The 16,593-nt window shown below is 35.3% G+C and overlaps 1 protein-coding gene across 3 annotated transcripts in view; it reads right to left on the bottom strand.

Moving 5' to 3' along the window:
• Positions 1 to 257: 257 nt before the first annotated feature.
• STXBP6 (syntaxin binding protein 6) overlaps positions 258 to 16,593 on the bottom strand; it is a 125,821-nt gene continuing 109,485 nt past the window's right edge. For all 3 annotated transcript variants that reach the window (XM_064512405.1, XM_064512404.1, XM_064512406.1), the window contains 2 exons: positions 6,128 to 6,285; positions 258 to 3,383 (listed from right to left, as the gene is read on the bottom strand). In XM_064512405.1, coding sequence (XP_064368475.1) covers positions 3,360 to 3,383; positions 6,128 to 6,285 — 182 coding nt within the window. In that variant the 3' untranslated portion in view covers positions 258 to 3,359. The remainder of the gene's footprint in view (positions 3,384 to 6,127; positions 6,286 to 16,593) is intronic.

Here is a 16,593-nt window from a genome sequence, read left to right as displayed (position 1 = left end):
ACACAGAATTTTCTGAACAGTACAGCCTTTAGGAAGAAAGACAACTTAAAACTGTATTAACCATTGTCAAAAATTTCTTTGACATGAAACTCTTCAAAGTAGTTCCTATTATTTCTTTTTTAAATACTGCAGTGCATTCTTTCTAGAGGAAATTTTCATTACTCCAGTGGAAACTAATTTTGATTCAATTCTGCTACAGTGAAATAGAAAAATAGTATTGACAAACCCTTAATATTTTGAAAATAATCCAAGGACAGTTTTCTTTCACAGTTAAAGTGTTTAATGACAAAATCAGGGTTTCCAGTAAGACTCAGAGCAGGTCCCACTTTTTTCCAGAATGGCACAAAATTATTTCTACATCTTTGCAAACTTCTGAGGAATTTGTTACAACAGATATCAGCAAGTATGACAATTCTGGCATATTATAGCAAAACCTACCTACCTTTAAATCACTTTTTAGAGAGCACATGTTTGTTAATATTTCACATAATGCACAACTTTTGCTAGACACAAAAGTAGCCTTTTAAGACAGATTTTGCAGTACAGTAGTCTCAAGTCTAACAATGCATTATTTTATTCTTTGCAGAACTTTAAAAAGATAAGGAAACTATTGATCTTGTTACAATTTACAAATACATTCTTTAATATGAAACATTAACCTGAATTATGTATATGTATGTTATGTACATGGATATCTAATAATACTATGTTGTATACACTACAAGCTAAATTCCAGGAGGAAATTGCAATGCTATAAGATTTACCTTTGGATAGATGTTAGTACACATCTTTGACATTTTTCTAGAAAACACCAAGTTTTGCAGTTTAATGAATAGCAAGAACAAAATAAAAATGCAAGTAAACTCTTTTTTTCATCCATATCACTAGTTTACTCAAAAATCCCGTAGCAATTGGCTTTTGATGGCTGAAAAAAAGTCCTGAGTTATGATATGTAATACATTAAACTCAAACAGGAAGATATACAAAACCAATGTGGCAAAACTGTCAATGGGACTGACATAATGTTGAATCCATGAAAGATCTGGAACTCAGCACTGCAAGTGTGAACTGGACCTCTGCAGCTGATATTAAAACATGTAAACACCCGAAAATCTATGCCTTTTAATCTGAATTTAGGCAAGTAATTCTTCTCAGGTTTACCTGATCTGGAGTTTAGATATTTCTTCTAAATTATTGACAACCTTAGAGAACCAGCTAGGTGGCAGCAGTTCAAAGCCTGTTCTATCTTTCTCTGAACAGAAACATTTAGGTTAGGTTAGCAACAGAATCACCAAGAATATAGCTAAAAACTACTTAGAGTAGAAAAGTCGATGACAGAAGACAGTTGTGTGGTCAAAAATGCATGACTGAATTCTAACGCAGCTGTTAAAAAAAAAAAGTAACATTTTGTCTCTAGCAGAAATTTAATTTCTAATAAGAGCCTATTTTACTTGTTAATTTGCAAAAATATCCACATTCATTACAATTGTTCTCAGAAAGCTGCTGACATTTCCAGGACAAGTATTAATTGTAAGTAGCTCAACTAAGTGTTCAGAACTCCCATCTTAAAAGACACTGTTCCCACTTGTAACACGCAGCTGGCCTAATTATTTTTCTGTTGTCAGCGCAGGTTGCAATAATTGTTAGAGGTAATCCTGAAATGATTGTTTGGTACTATATAGATGACAAATTTCCTGTTTCTCTCGATCCCAGTGTGAAATTAGAAAAAAGCTTGATACAAAATAGTTCAAGTTATTAAAAAAAAAAAGTAAAATTTGAATGCACCACTTTGAAGTAGTTGATGTATTTAGTTTGATTGTTTTCCTAAAGCCAAGCATCATCTTACAATATGCACATTTCCAAGAGAGATTTTCAGTTACTTCAGCTTGCAGTAACTAAAATAGTCTCAGTTACTCCAAAAGCTTCCATCCCTATTCCAAGCATTGCTCTGAGGATTTTAGACTGTTTAAAGTGTCATTAATAATGCAAAAATCTTATTCTACAGTGAAAATGAAAACTACAGTACATTCAGATAATGCCAGGTCTCTGGCTTTTCAGTTTTATGAGGATAGAAAATTCTGTGCATTGATTTTAAACAGCACGTATCTTTGAAAGATGAAGGCTGAAACTTCTGCCAGAATTTCTGTTTTAGCTTACAGATGTTTAAAAAAAAAAAAAAAAGTGTGTGACATCCCCGCTTTTTCTTTTATTTTCTTTTTTTTTAATTCTAGAAGTAAATAAGAACATCTTAATAAATGTTAAGAATACATGTGTCATGGAAGAGTAACCAATTTATTTTTGTAAGAGAAACATCAGTAGGCAGCCACTCTTCCAGTGATAATATATGTGCTAAGACATGCTTTTTCAAAGCTTCTATTTTAAGAATCAGAGGACTAGCTAACACAAAAGTCAATTCATTTTAACCAGACAAATCTCTGAATTCTTCCCCAAAAAATCTTACTGTAGAATTTATGCAAAACAGGTGACTGAGAAAATGGGGCATTTTCATTTCTATGGGCTGTTACGCAGGGACTCACAGGTAAAAAGAAAATGAAATGTTATTATTATTATTATTATTTTTTTTTTTTTTTTACCAGATTGCTAAATTCTAGATTGAGTTTGAGGCACAACTATGTGCGCACAGATGTAAAAAATCACATTTTTCTCAGAACTTTGAGACCTTAAGCATACATTCTCTAGGTTTCATTATACAATTCAAATAATCCATCTGGAAGGTAAAATATAAATATTCAAAATGCAGCACAGTAACAGATTCCCTTATGTAATTCAGATATCCATTTCCAAATGCTGGTAATGGCACGTGCAAAAGTTCCTGCATTGGGAAGAAGAAATATTGTTTTCTGTCTCCCATAACAAAGCAGGCTATTCTCCACTATAGTTACGACCTCAGTGTTTAATTCCAACATTCACATTCTGCTAATGCTACAGAAAATGAAAAAAGTATAACCTTTCTTTGGATTTTATTTCCACACACATCTCCACAGCCAGTTAAATATTTTCCTGTACACTATCAGGAAAAAGTATGGGGGAAGATTATTCCTAGTTTAATACTTATCAGCTTATCATTTGGTCCACTTTCCCTGTTTGCTTTAACTCCTGTAATAACTGAAATACAGGTTGGAAGTAGTACTGCAGGATTGTGTAGCAATCTTACAAAAAAGAACAAAAAATAAATCAAACAGGTAAAAACACAATATTTTTTCTGGCACAGAAACTGAAAGAACTTATCTCCACTGAACTGGAAGGAAAAAGCTCGTGGAAGCCTGGATTCTCCTGTAAAAATTGCTGAACCTAGCTTTTCAGTTGCTCTCGGGCAGATTTTGACTTTGGGCAGTATCTCAACATTTGTACTTCATGGCAAGCTGAAAAGGAAAAAAAAAAAAAAGAATTAAAAATTTATCACATGTAACTATAGCTAAGCCAAACTAACATGTCTCATCTGGATCAGAAGAGTTCTGTAAACCGAATTCTCTGAAAGGTGCCTGAAATCCAGAACTTCTGAACAGAAATACACGAAGAATTTCCCTTTGCTATGATAGACGTGCAAAGTCTCCCTTTGCTATGTGATAATATATATTGAAAGTGAAACAATAATATACATTGGAATTCAGCTTTGCCTTCCACAGTCAAGCCACAGTCTCTTTTTTCACACACAAAAATTTCTCAGGGAGTTCTGTTAGAGGGAGGTCAGGAACAATGTTCTCCACATCTGCAACTACCTTAAATCCTAATGGAATAACCTACATTGAATTTTTGGGTATCTATCCAGTGACACAGTCTGTATGAATTTGCAGGGAGAGAAAACAAAATCATTTTCATACCAGCTGTAGATCAGATCAGGGTAAAAGTGCCCTAAACTTGATGCCAATCAGAATAAAATGTTTCTAATATGTTTTTGGGGGGTGGGGTTCCATGAAATGTATTACAAAGTGTATATTTTTGGAAGAGAAAGACAATTAATTTTACAGGAAAACTGCAGAATGTGAGATTTAAAAGGAAAAAAATATGCATTGAGTACAGCTACAACCGGGCCGAGATGGGGGTGCATAAACCTGCTCATGGGATTTGCTGCCAAAACAGAAATCAAATTGACCACCTGACAAAGAAATTTTTTCTTTTCTTTTCAATTAGCTGGGTATGCACGTGTGGTGGGAACAACATACACTTGCGTTCATTTCAGGAAATCCTATACTGCAGTCTGAATTGAAAGGAAAAATAACAGTAAGAGTGGTTCCTGTTAAGATAAAAGATATATAGTCATTATTTTCTCTCCCACATCTACACTGCAACAGAAATGCAACAAGTGCAGCAGCCTAGCCGAGGCCTGACTAGCCGTAAGACCACATCTAGTACTTCTTTTCTGTGTAGCAGGATGATGAGTTTATTTCCATGTAAATTGAATCAGTGGTAATTAAGTCCACTAACTTGCAAATGAATCATAAATGAATTTCAAATTTCTAAGCATGACAGGAACCCACATACACATCTTGCTCATACCTGCCCTTAGAACATGGCTGGAAAAAGCTTAAAATGCAAGCATTCCAGACTATGCAGACTTTTCCATAAGCTTCACTACAAATTTTGCATATCTGAAATAAAACCGTATTTAATTGTGACAAATAATCTGGTGAAGCACTGTCAGAGGTATAAAGATGCAGAGTCATGCAATATCACACAACATGCATTGCCTTCACATAAAATATTTAGCACATAAAATGCCTTGCAAACAAGAAGAGATTCAATTATAATATTAAAAAGAAACTCACAAAATAATTTGGCTGAAAATAGAACAGAATACAGTATATTCACTGCATTCTTAAACATACTTCAAAATATTTTGAGGAATGTAAGTTTTTCTTATTTCCAAAATTATGTCACAATTAAGTCGTCATTTACCAATAGAGTACTCCATCGGTTTGAGTCAAGCTTCAAACCCTCAAGTTTCGGTATATGAATGCAATAAAAAGGGGGGGGGCAATAAAATCACAATAAAAGTGAGATGAAAAGTAGACAGTCAGGAATTTTTACTACCAGTAAAACCAAGATGTTTTCTTTAAACATCCAGAAGAGAAAAGTATGTTCGTTAATTTAATAGGAAATAAAGTCGGCCTCTCAATCTGCTGCTCTGTCTGGATATTCCACATTATTCTTTTTTTCCCTACCTCCCCCAGCACTGTAATTTCAAGTAGGCATCCAATATTTGACTGCAGACATCTCTGAAGCCTCTCTAAAATGTTCCCTGGTCATCAGTTCCATTCATATTGTCTCTCCACACTAATATTCTAAAACAACAACTTCTTAAATGCATCTTGTGCTTCTGATTGACATAGGTAGGGTTATAAACCTCTTGGCTACCTGAAGCTCAAATCAGATGGCCAGATTACACAAATGGACCAAAAATTGTCAGATTAAGAAATCTACACTCTGATGTAGTTGCTCTCTATTTTGTATGAGTAGCATTATAAGATATAAGCTCTCCAATCATAGACAACCACACCTGTAGTGGTAAATAGCTATTCCTTAAATCAGAATGAAAATATATTCTTTCAAATTTCAGTGTTAAAGTGAAGCATGAAGAAATTCATATCTATTAAGCAACAGGATTTCAGAACAGTAACATGGTTTTGTAATCCTCCCCACTGTTCACTTCATCACCAGACAAGTTACAAAACTGGGTCTTACCATTGTGTTTGTGTATGTACATATACACACATATACATATATTTTTTTTCATCTCAACAGCAAAAGACAACCTGAGGTTATCAGCTGCTCCTGCTTACAGTCCTCATTCTCCTCAGTCCTCTCCCACAGCAGAACTGAGAAGATGGACTTGAAAATATGTTTCAGAAAGGTATAGAGAGGTAACTACCTTTCTTTTTCACTACCTTTCCAACTAAAGTGGAAATGTAATGAATCTAGGAACAGGAGATATTATACACCAGAAGTTATAAACCCAAAATTAGGCAAATGAGAAACAGTTATTAGGAAAAGAGCAGGTTGTCTGTACATAGCGATTGACTGCAATTCTTTCTAGAGCTCACCACCTTCACAAGGAAGCAAGGTACCACTATGACCTACTGAGAGCCTTGTCCCACCAAAATCTTACCTTGTGTGCATTTTCTGCGAACTGCTGAGCACTGTTTTTCAGCTCCTCTGTCTTTTCTTCGGCTCGACCTAGCCTTTCACCACGCTCATTCAAAGCCTGACTCGCCTTCTGTACTGCGCTTGTCACGCTGTCTGCTGCTGAATGGAGTATGCTGTTACCTGCAACATCAGAAAAGACTACTAGAACCGCCAAATAAACACATTATTCTTTGTATTAAAAACAATCATTTTCATTTATAACATTCTAAAGTTAATTTGTTATCTGACAGTTTATTAGTTACATTTTGGGTAATGGAGTGAGCTACTGTTTGCTCTCTCAAACAATATTATTAGCAGGTTATAAACACGGACCATATTGCAACATAATACTCAGGAAATATAAGGGACCATTAGATATATTGTATTAGCATAGAGCCTTTTTATGAAGTTTATATAAAAAACTTATGTTTTAAATGAATTATGCTTGTAAAGGTATAAACTAGTTCAACACATGAAGCCGAACTAAGCACTACCACAAAACTTTCTTTATGACTAGAAATCTGTTGTTCTTACGGGCATAACAAAGACAAATGAAAATACATGCAGACCTACTGCTTCTATGGTTAATCTAAAAAAGTATGTCTTTTTCATATTACCAGGTTAAGAAAAAAAAAATCCCAAACATTAATTTGAATGGTTGTTTTGCTACTAGTTCCATAATGAAAAACAGGAACAAAAGACCCATTCAGACTGGTTTTACAGATAATACTTCTTTCCTTGGAAACAGCAAACAAATAATGAAGGATGAAACTGAACTTAGCTCCAAGTAGCCTATGGAACAAAGCCATGATAGGAGGAGCTACACTTACACGCATGCGTGAACTCAAGATTAAAAAACAAAAAAACACACTACTAATTTTATTCAACTAAAACACAACTAGTATTAACCTATGGAGGTGGGAAGTGGGGTAGGGAGCGAAGTACCTACATATATTAACTCACAGAGAATGAGTCAATATAAGCTATACTAAGCAAAGACTACCTGATTTCATTGATACCAATAGTGTTACACTCCTCATATTAGTAGGATGTATAAGATGTGGGACCTCTACAGAATTTTATTGTTGCATGGAATGGAGGACTGCATTTAGAAAAGAAAAATAACGAATGGCATTACTGCTGAGGAAATGAATATCTAAGAGGACTGCAGGCTGGAATCTGCTGAGGTAGGAATGAAACTTCATCTTTTCAAGTGGTCTCTGGACACTGAGGAGTCTCATAATAAAATCAGTCAAATAACTTTCAATATTTCATATTTTCTTACTTTCAGCTTTCTCAGTCAATCATTATTTTGCTTGTAATTTTCTTATTTAAAGCTAGTTCCACTGATTTTTCTTGGGAGCTTATTTTGGCTTTTGTTCAGGTGGCTTTTCCTATAAACACATGTACTGGACAATACTCCACAGGAAATAGTTTCCTTTTTTTAACAGTGTGATCAACAGGCTTTAACCTTTTGTATTTTTCTGTACTAGTTTTCTAGGATGAGATTTTTGAAAAGCTTTGACACTGGATTAACTCTGCTGTTGCTTTTCCAGGATGACAAAATTCCACTGAACCCAAGAGCAGCAGAGTATTTGGAAAGCTTTATAAAACTCCTCACCTCCCAAGTTTTAAAACACATTGGGGAACAGGGTTAAGACAGATTGCTGACCTTGTGTCAGTATCAATAGAAAAAAAGCAGAATGAAGACAGGCTTAAGAATTTGTAGCCAAAGAGTTATATTTTCCACATAAGTATTTTCAGCAGAGAAGAATGGACGAAGTTTGGCACAATGATGGTAATTATTTTGCTTTTTAGCTAATACAGCATTACATTCTCTCCAGGTACAATCTGCTATATTTTTCTACAGGCAATGGCTTGCAAAAGCTGCTATTCTGAGACTAGTTTGGAGGAAAACTTTTAAAATAATTTTTAAAATAATTTTTTCCCACAGGAATTAGATTTTGTTCTATTTGTTTTGAGATTTAATAAAAGACCCCAGATGAACTTGTGCTAAGATATCATAAGTAGAAATGATGCACGACATCAGAGCCTCCTCCTCCCTTCTGCTGCATTAGAACATTCAATTTAACCAGTAGTAGTGACAGTATTAGTTCTTCATTGATAGCTGCTAATATACCTTTAAAACTTTATACATGACAAAACCTTCATGACAAATATTATTTAAGAATTTAAGCTTTTCTGCTTATTAGAACATTTCTCAAAGTTTCTAAATCTAAATTCTCATGGTCCACTATGAACCTTTAATATCAACCTTATAACTTTAGCAAATCAGCAGCGCTTGCTCAGAACAGAATTGGAACTCGAAGTGTAGAGACTGTCATAATCAGCCTACATTTAAAAACTGTCAAAATACTATGTCGGTAGATTCAAGAAAATCTATCCTAATCTACAGGCAAGACAAATCCATGTTTCAGTAGTCTACTGAATTCCATTTATGTTTGTAGAGCTTGCATAGATAGTTTCTGATATGGCTATGCCTACTCCTTATACTAGCATCCCTGCAAGGATATGTGCATCCACTTGTACTAGATGTATTGGAAATATATTTTCATTCCTATGAAAAAAATAATGTGACATTCTTCCTGCAAAATTTTAAGCTGTTTTTCAGCAGATTAAAAAACAAAAAAACAAAAAAAACTACCAACCACCAAAAAGAAATGTGACGGTCAGTGCCCCCTGGAGCCTGGGAAGACTGTATTCCATCTTTGCCTATTTTTCTATTGAAAGGTAGTACGCCTGAACGCCACTCATTTTAGACTGAGGACACATGACAACCACCTTTAATTTTCCTTTTTTGGTTCCATGAATAGTCTGAGGGATTTGAGGACTTCTCATCTATTAAGTTCAGAGACTGCGAATCTCAAAGAGGTCTCTCAGAAAAGAGACCTCGTAACAACTGCAAGATGAGATAAACATCACCAGAACAGGGGTACGGACCAGCTGATGTTCGCAACCGAGATGCTTTTAGTAGGAGGGCACTTGCATTGTCCCCAAGACGCTCACCTCTGTGGGCCTCTCTTCTCAAATTTGGCATGCCTACAGTCTGGACTGTGTGCAGCAAGACTCATATTTGTCCCCCCCTCCCCGTTTTTTTTTAAAAGGTATATGGAGATGCCTCTAGTTTTTGAGGAAGGTATATCTGTAGCTCTGAAGAACACATTCCAGCAGTTGGAAGTACAGACTTTTCTCTTTCAAATAAAGAGGAAAGGAAAATAGTTTACATATTCTGTCCATTTATGAAACAGTTTTTTCAAGTCTCTATTAAGGGCAAGCACACAGCTTTTCTCAGTCTAATGGTATTTGCTGACTCACTAAGTGGAGCAAACACTCCCAGATAACATGGGAGAAGTATGTATTTATATTGAGTTCAGCCTGAAGCATTATGTTGATATTAATGCTAATATCAGCAAAATTATGTTCAGGTGGATTTCAGTCTGAAATAACACAAATCAAGACAGATGATGAGCTTAGCTCAGTGTCTTTGTCAGTTTAATTTTGTGATGCATAGAAAACGTACTAGTAATTTATTTCCAGCAAAATTACCCAAGCAAGTGGCTTAATAACTGGTTGCTATTACAGCTTTTTCTATGATACTTTTGTCTTATTATCTGAAGTTGTCTGCCCAGAGGAAACTAACACTCACATTTCCAAATCAATCAATACCCACAGAGTTTGGTAATCCAGTCTGCTTAGCAGCAACCTAGACATTTTATTTTGAATTTGTTGTAGTGAAATATAAACTACTGGAATTAAACTCCCCTTTCCCCTTAGAAAATTCAATTAATGATCTGTATAATGACGTGCAATGTATCAGAGTCCAAAGGAGCAAAAATAGTGGAAGAGCAGCAGCCTTTGGGCGAGTGCTTTATGTCAGTGATCCTATTACTGAAGTAATAATGCTTTGCAGAGAGCTCCTGTCAGACTCATTTTTAACCTTTTGGTTCTTATGATCACAAGCTACATCAGTGGGTCTTGCAGCCCATGAATCAGATAATATTGCTGTAGGCCATTTATCATGCACAAGATGAAAGTACATTCTTAACACACCATACACAGCACCAGAAAAATATACAGATACTGTCATAAATCAGCATGGGAACAAGCCTATTAGATAGAGAAATTAATTGATCTCCAGAGAGATAGTTGTTGCTTGTTTGAATGATCTGTTTTAACACACATTCATAAAAGGTTCATCACATTCTCTATTAGCCATGTCAAAAATACTTCAGTTCAACCCAGGGCTTTATCTGTACATCAGTGATAAGCTTTACAGTGACTGATTTGTAAACACAGGCATTTAATTTTTAACTGTGTATACATTAACTTAGCATTTAGCAACTCCCTGCTGTTCTGAGAAGTAAATAAATGTAATTAGCTATGAAAGTTAATGAGTTCTGCTTATCATATCAATTTTTTTTTAAAATGAAATATTTATGGCTCCCCTTGAACTGCATAAACCTGGACTTGCGTCACTGAATAAAAGGTTAAAAGCATAATGATAATCTGTTGAAATTCATTAACAAGACCATCTATATCACAGCAGATGTATTCTACATGCCTACACATACTATTCACACTTAGATATACTAGTGTCACTAAAAATTCAACGGATGTTTGGAAACGGGGATTGCGAAGAAAGAATACCTTTTTTTCTTGACTATATTCTGTGCTTTGTTCACTGCCCATCCTCTCATCACTTCAGAATCAAATGCACTGCACAATTAAAATATCAATAAAAAGCTAAAGGACTCCAGAGAGAAGAGGAAGGTGTAGAACTATTAAGAATGAACATTTCCTTGCGAAGAGGGAAGCATCATACAGGTGCTTTTTAAAGTGGGAAAATGTTTTGAAAAAAGGAAGAAACTATGTAGCATATACATTATTTCTCCTCCTAAGTCGCTTCAAAACATTTACTGTAAAAACACTTTAAGATGATGAAAGCCAAATATTAAAAGCACTAAGAGGAGAGAGACTAATATAAATTCTAGATTTCTTGAAAAACAGAAATGAAAGGGCCCTTAAGACTGTATCTCTAGTCACAGCTAGGTTTTAATATTACTTGACAGTTTATCTCTTCCCCTCCTTAAAGCAGAGGCAACAGCAAGAATGTAGCTTCAGAATGGACTTTTGAAAGTGAACCACCCTTCTTTTTGATTTCCATCTTATATTAACGATGATCCTTATGACTTACGTGACAGACCAGTTTTAAATTCTTTGCTCAGTTATAGCAGTTTTCTAATCCTTAATGTCAGAGATCATTATTGGACTCCCTGTGCATATATATAATATTTGCTTAAATTGTGAAGAAAATTACACAGGAAAAAAACAGCCTGCTGTTATTTTGGTCTTGTGTTCACATATTCCAGATCCCTAACTGGCAACTTAACTGAACACTCGGAAAACACTCAAGACAAACAGTAACTTCAGGTCAAGTCTTTCTCTGATTTTTTAAAAATAATGTACCTAATCTTAATGCACTTCAGAAACACCATACATAGAATGACAAGTTTCCCTTAAAGAACCACAGCTGGTTTGATAGGGACTACTTTCATTTAACATGAAGATCTTAAATAGTATGGGCCTCAGTACTGACCTAAAAGGAATCCTACAGGAAACTTGCTACCATGTGGCTTTGAATGACTGACCTCTACCCTTTGAGCCTGACAGGGCAGGCAGTTTTCCACTCGCCTCATTTTCAACCCATCAAATCTATATTTTCCCAGCTTTGCTATAATGATGCTACAGGAGACAGTGATGAACATCTTGCTGAAGTCAAGGAAAATAACTGCTGCTCTCCCTTCGTTCGCTGAGCCAGTCACTTCATCACAGAGCGGAAATCAAGCTGGTCAGGCACAATTTACCTTTGGTAAATCTGTGCTGCCTGCAGTCCTTGTCCTCTATGCATCTAGAAAATGACTTCCATAAGGATTTGCTCCATAGCCTTCCTGGGGAAAGAGGATAAGCTGACTGTCCTGCTGGGACAGGGAGTGAAATTTAACTTTCTCCAGTCCTCAGAGATCCCCCACCAGTCACCATGACTTTTCAAAGGTAGCAGAGAGAAACACTGCAATGCCACTGACCAGCTCCCTCAGCACCTTCAAAACTGGTCCTACCACCTATTTCCGACAGGTATGCTATTGGTTTTACCGCCACAAGCATCTGTTCGATAATCTGTAATAAGAACTCAGTATAACAAAATAAGAACCACCCTTCTACTTTCTTAATAGATTTTGTCCAATACAGATTAATTTTGTAATTCAAACTTGATTAGATATTTAATCTGAATGATTAATTAATCTGAATTTCATTAAACAAGGGAAAAATGTAATTCAAGATAACCAGTAATTAAAGTTTTTAGGACAGAATTATTAGCTGGTTCAAGTCATTATTAAATTCTGAAGCTTCTCTATGCATGCAAATAGAATTCAAACCCATGAGAGCATCATTTATCCTTCAATCTACACATAATATGGCTTCTAATGTTGGATCTAGTCTTAATCGCCAATCTCAAACATCAGTTTTCAAATTTCAGGTTTGATAAAAGTTATTGTTGTCATGTGCCTGTCTCAAGTAGGTTGCCTTTTTTATTTATTTCTACATGCATATGCATATATACACACACATATATATTTCCTTAATACTAAAACTGATCTACCACTTCCTCAAAATGTTTTGAAGACTTCCTCAAAATCTACAAGTGTGACAGCTCTTTCCAGTCACCATGACACATTTTCTACCTAATGTCGATTTGTCAGTGAAGGGCTGCTAGTTTAGCATTTCTGTTTCTACTAAGTTAGAGGCAGAGAACAAAACTTTCAAGTAGTTGGAAATCAAGGGAAAGGAATCCTCTAGTGTGGGCTAGTGCATGGGCATTTGTGAGTTACTGTGCTCATCCCAGCTATATATTTCCAAAAACAGCAGCATCTGCAGAGCTTGGATGTAACTGGGCTCCACATTCATGTCCATATTATTATTTAATGATTTACTTTCACTTTAGTTAACCTATCTGCAGATGGAAGTTAGTTAGAAACCAGCTGTTTGATCTTCAGATAACCATGCTTTAGCCTGTGGAACATTCCTTCTAGAATTTGTATTTTTGCCTTCCCTCACTGCCTATGGGTATCAGAAATTGGTAATTTTGTTAGGTGAATAATGAATTAAGGAGATCGCTGCTATCAAAGACAAAATACTAGGCTAAATAGTGTTTGGTCTGATCTGGTTTAGTGTTCTTCATGTTCCATGAAAATTCCTTTTTATGTTATTTAACAAAAATTAAAGGACATTTAAGGAAATTACAAGAATCAGCAGATGCCTTTAGAAAGAGTGGAATGGGAAACAGAAGAAAGAATATTTATTATATACGTGCACACATATACATACATACATACACACACACACACGTGTATGTAAGTAGAGGGCTACATCCAAGAGGAAACAGGATCAGCTTCTACTTTTCCATTACTGATGGTATAGCTTAAAGTGGTTTAGGGCCTGTCATCTAAGATTTGAACAGATTGCATGCCTTTGAATCAGAAACGTGGTGCCCATACTAGGCCTCTTCTCCCCAAGTCTACAGTGAGTAAAAGTGATGCAAACCCAATCTGTTTTGCATTCCATGGGCGAGATCAAATATCGTGAAGACAAATAGAAAAATCAATAAACTATATCCTTAGAAAATACTATCACGTCACAGTGAGCCTTCTGAAAGGTAACTTTTGTCAGAAAAGTCATTCTGAACAGCAAAACATCCAACACTTTGGTCTATGACATCATCAAACCTATATACAGTGTTCTATTTCTTAATAATTTACATTAAGAACAAGAACGTTAATCCATCAAAAATATAACCAAGTCATAAAAACTAAGCTTTGTGGGTCATTTTCAAATAGCTTGGGTAACCTGGAAGACATTTTCCTATTTATCTGCTAGCTAAACTTACGGTCTACAGCTTTGTATTTTAATTTATCTCCAACAGGATAGAAATCTAAACAGTTTTAAATCCCTAGCCAGGGGAAACTTTCGTAAGTCCACTGGAGACCAGCTGAAAGATGGACACCTGGAAAAAAGCTTTTTCTTCTAAGCCAAAGAAGAACAGGGACTGATACCCTATTCAAACATGTACACTGGGTATATAATTAAGCTAGGATGGAATGGCTGTCAGAAACAGAGGGTGGAAAAACGTGACAGACTTAGAATGAGCTATTTTATCCAGCTGCATTGCCAACAGACTTTTTCTTTTCTTTTTTTTTTTTTTTTTTTTTTTTTAAACAGTTATATACGCAAAAGCAAAATAGAGGAGAGAGATAAAAACTCTGGGGGAACATCGTTCAGCAATAAAATACTGTACTCAGCAGAATTTCACTATTGTAGCTATAGTTTTGCTGGACAATAAATACTATGTATTAAAATATAAAGTAGTAGTTACATTTGCTCTCTTCCTTTGTTCTTTCAACCTGCCTCCTGCATCTGGAAGTAATAATACAAAAACTTTCATTTTATCCACTTTTTTTCTTTTCTTTTTTTTTAAAGCTGAAGTAGGAAAAGGGAATGGATGACATGGACATACAGGCATATTTTGCTCAGACATACAAAGCCTAAATTATTTCTGCACCTTAGTTTATTCTTATTTCATAAGCAAATAGCAATATGCTGAAATACCTTTGTAGATCATTCGCATGTGTGTGTGCACCTTATTCATCAGAGTAAAGCAAAACCTAGCAGTGAAATACAGCTTTTTTTTTTTTTTGTTTTAAACTATAATGGGCACAGAGGGAGCACACAGCCCTGTAAGATCACTAGGCCAATCAGTGCAAATTTATTTCTTCTGAGGTTCAATAAGAAATAAGGGATCTTTTAAAAAATGTTATTTGCATGTCCACAGTCCCTGCCATGGTTTATTAAGGAGCTGTTAAGTACTATTTTGAGCCTTCTGGCTTTATTTCCAACTCTCTTTACTCGAAACCAAAGGAGACTTACAGAGTCATTCCATTCTCTCATTATTTTCCATTTGAAATAAAGTACAATAGTTTAAGAGATACTAACAAAAAGATAATTAAGCTGCTTTTATTTCTTAAATACTTTGCTCATCTATCACGTATGAAGAAGCACAGAAGTCCATCAAAATTCACAGTATAAATCAGAACAGTAAATTGATTGGAGGAGGGCCATGAGGCTGATTCAGGCTATGTAAAACCGGAATGGGGATAGCTTTAGGAGAGCTTTATGTATGTCATGAGGCCAGAAATAATGCTTAGAATCAAATACATCTTCCCCGGTACAATCACTTTTTCCTAGCAATTTATATATTAATGATATCTTAATGAATCTTACTTAAATCCGAGAGAATTTGAATTTTTAACTCAATTTACCTCATACCTTACATGAATATTTATGATACTTAAAAGGTCCAGGCAGCCAGGCATAATTATAATACAAGTGTTGGTTTGGGGGAGGAAGGAGGGAAAATGCTATGGAATTTCTACTTTTTCCTCTTCTTGTAAGGCATTGTAAGGGAACACTCCAAAACACCTCTGCTGCTGAATAACTTTTTTTTTTTTTTTTTTCCTTTCCTCCCCTCAATTCCCAGAAATTCTAGAGCAACAGAATATAGTTTAACTGGTGTTGTTTGCATCGTATTTGTACAGATTTAGCTCGGACTTTTCCAACATTTAAATACTATCTTCTATTTCACTTTTGGGAAATCCTGAACCTGGGAAGGTCAGCCATGATTATCTACCATGATGAGGCAGTCTGCACTGCAAGAACATGAGTCAGAGAAAAAGCAATCCTGAATTTTTGGCCACTGTAGTAGGGTATTCTGCATAATAAAAATAATAATAAAATACCAAGCTTACAAGGCGGCAAAATATATGCCATGGTCATTCAGAAAAAATAAACTGCCCACATACTACATATATTACAAATTAAAACACAGCTATCGAATTAGCATGGGAAGTGTACTAACAGAAGCAAGACTAATAATAATCAGACTATCCAAAACAACAACAAATAGTCTTCCATGCATTCTTACATCAATATAGAAACTAAAAGATGATGGACATGCTAAAATCCTTCACAAGAGAAATGACCTATGTTATTATGGTAGAAAAAGTAAGAGAGCCATTGCTGTGAAACCAGATGCTGGGGATACAGAGAGTGAACTGTTCCTATCTTTGTCAAGAAGGGAAAATACAGAAGATGGAAAAATGTCAACACCAATTAGTTTCCTGTTAGTTATGAGGTAAGGACGGCACTGTACTAACTTTGGAACACTTTTTGCAAAGGAAACAATGATGGAAAACAAGATAATTCATACTTCACATGCACTTCATTCAATGTACAATAATACATTTTTATTGCCTTATTCATGACTTTGAATGGAGCTGTATATGAAAAAAGTGGCATGTAGGATTTGATCCAGGTGAT

The sequence above is a fragment of the Dromaius novaehollandiae genome, chromosome 5, assembly GCF_036370855.1.
Source record: "Dromaius novaehollandiae isolate bDroNov1 chromosome 5, bDroNov1.hap1, whole genome shotgun sequence".
Taxonomy (NCBI): domain Eukaryota; kingdom Metazoa; phylum Chordata; class Aves; order Casuariiformes; family Dromaiidae; genus Dromaius; species Dromaius novaehollandiae.
This window is presented reverse-complemented; position numbering and strand designations above follow the sequence as displayed.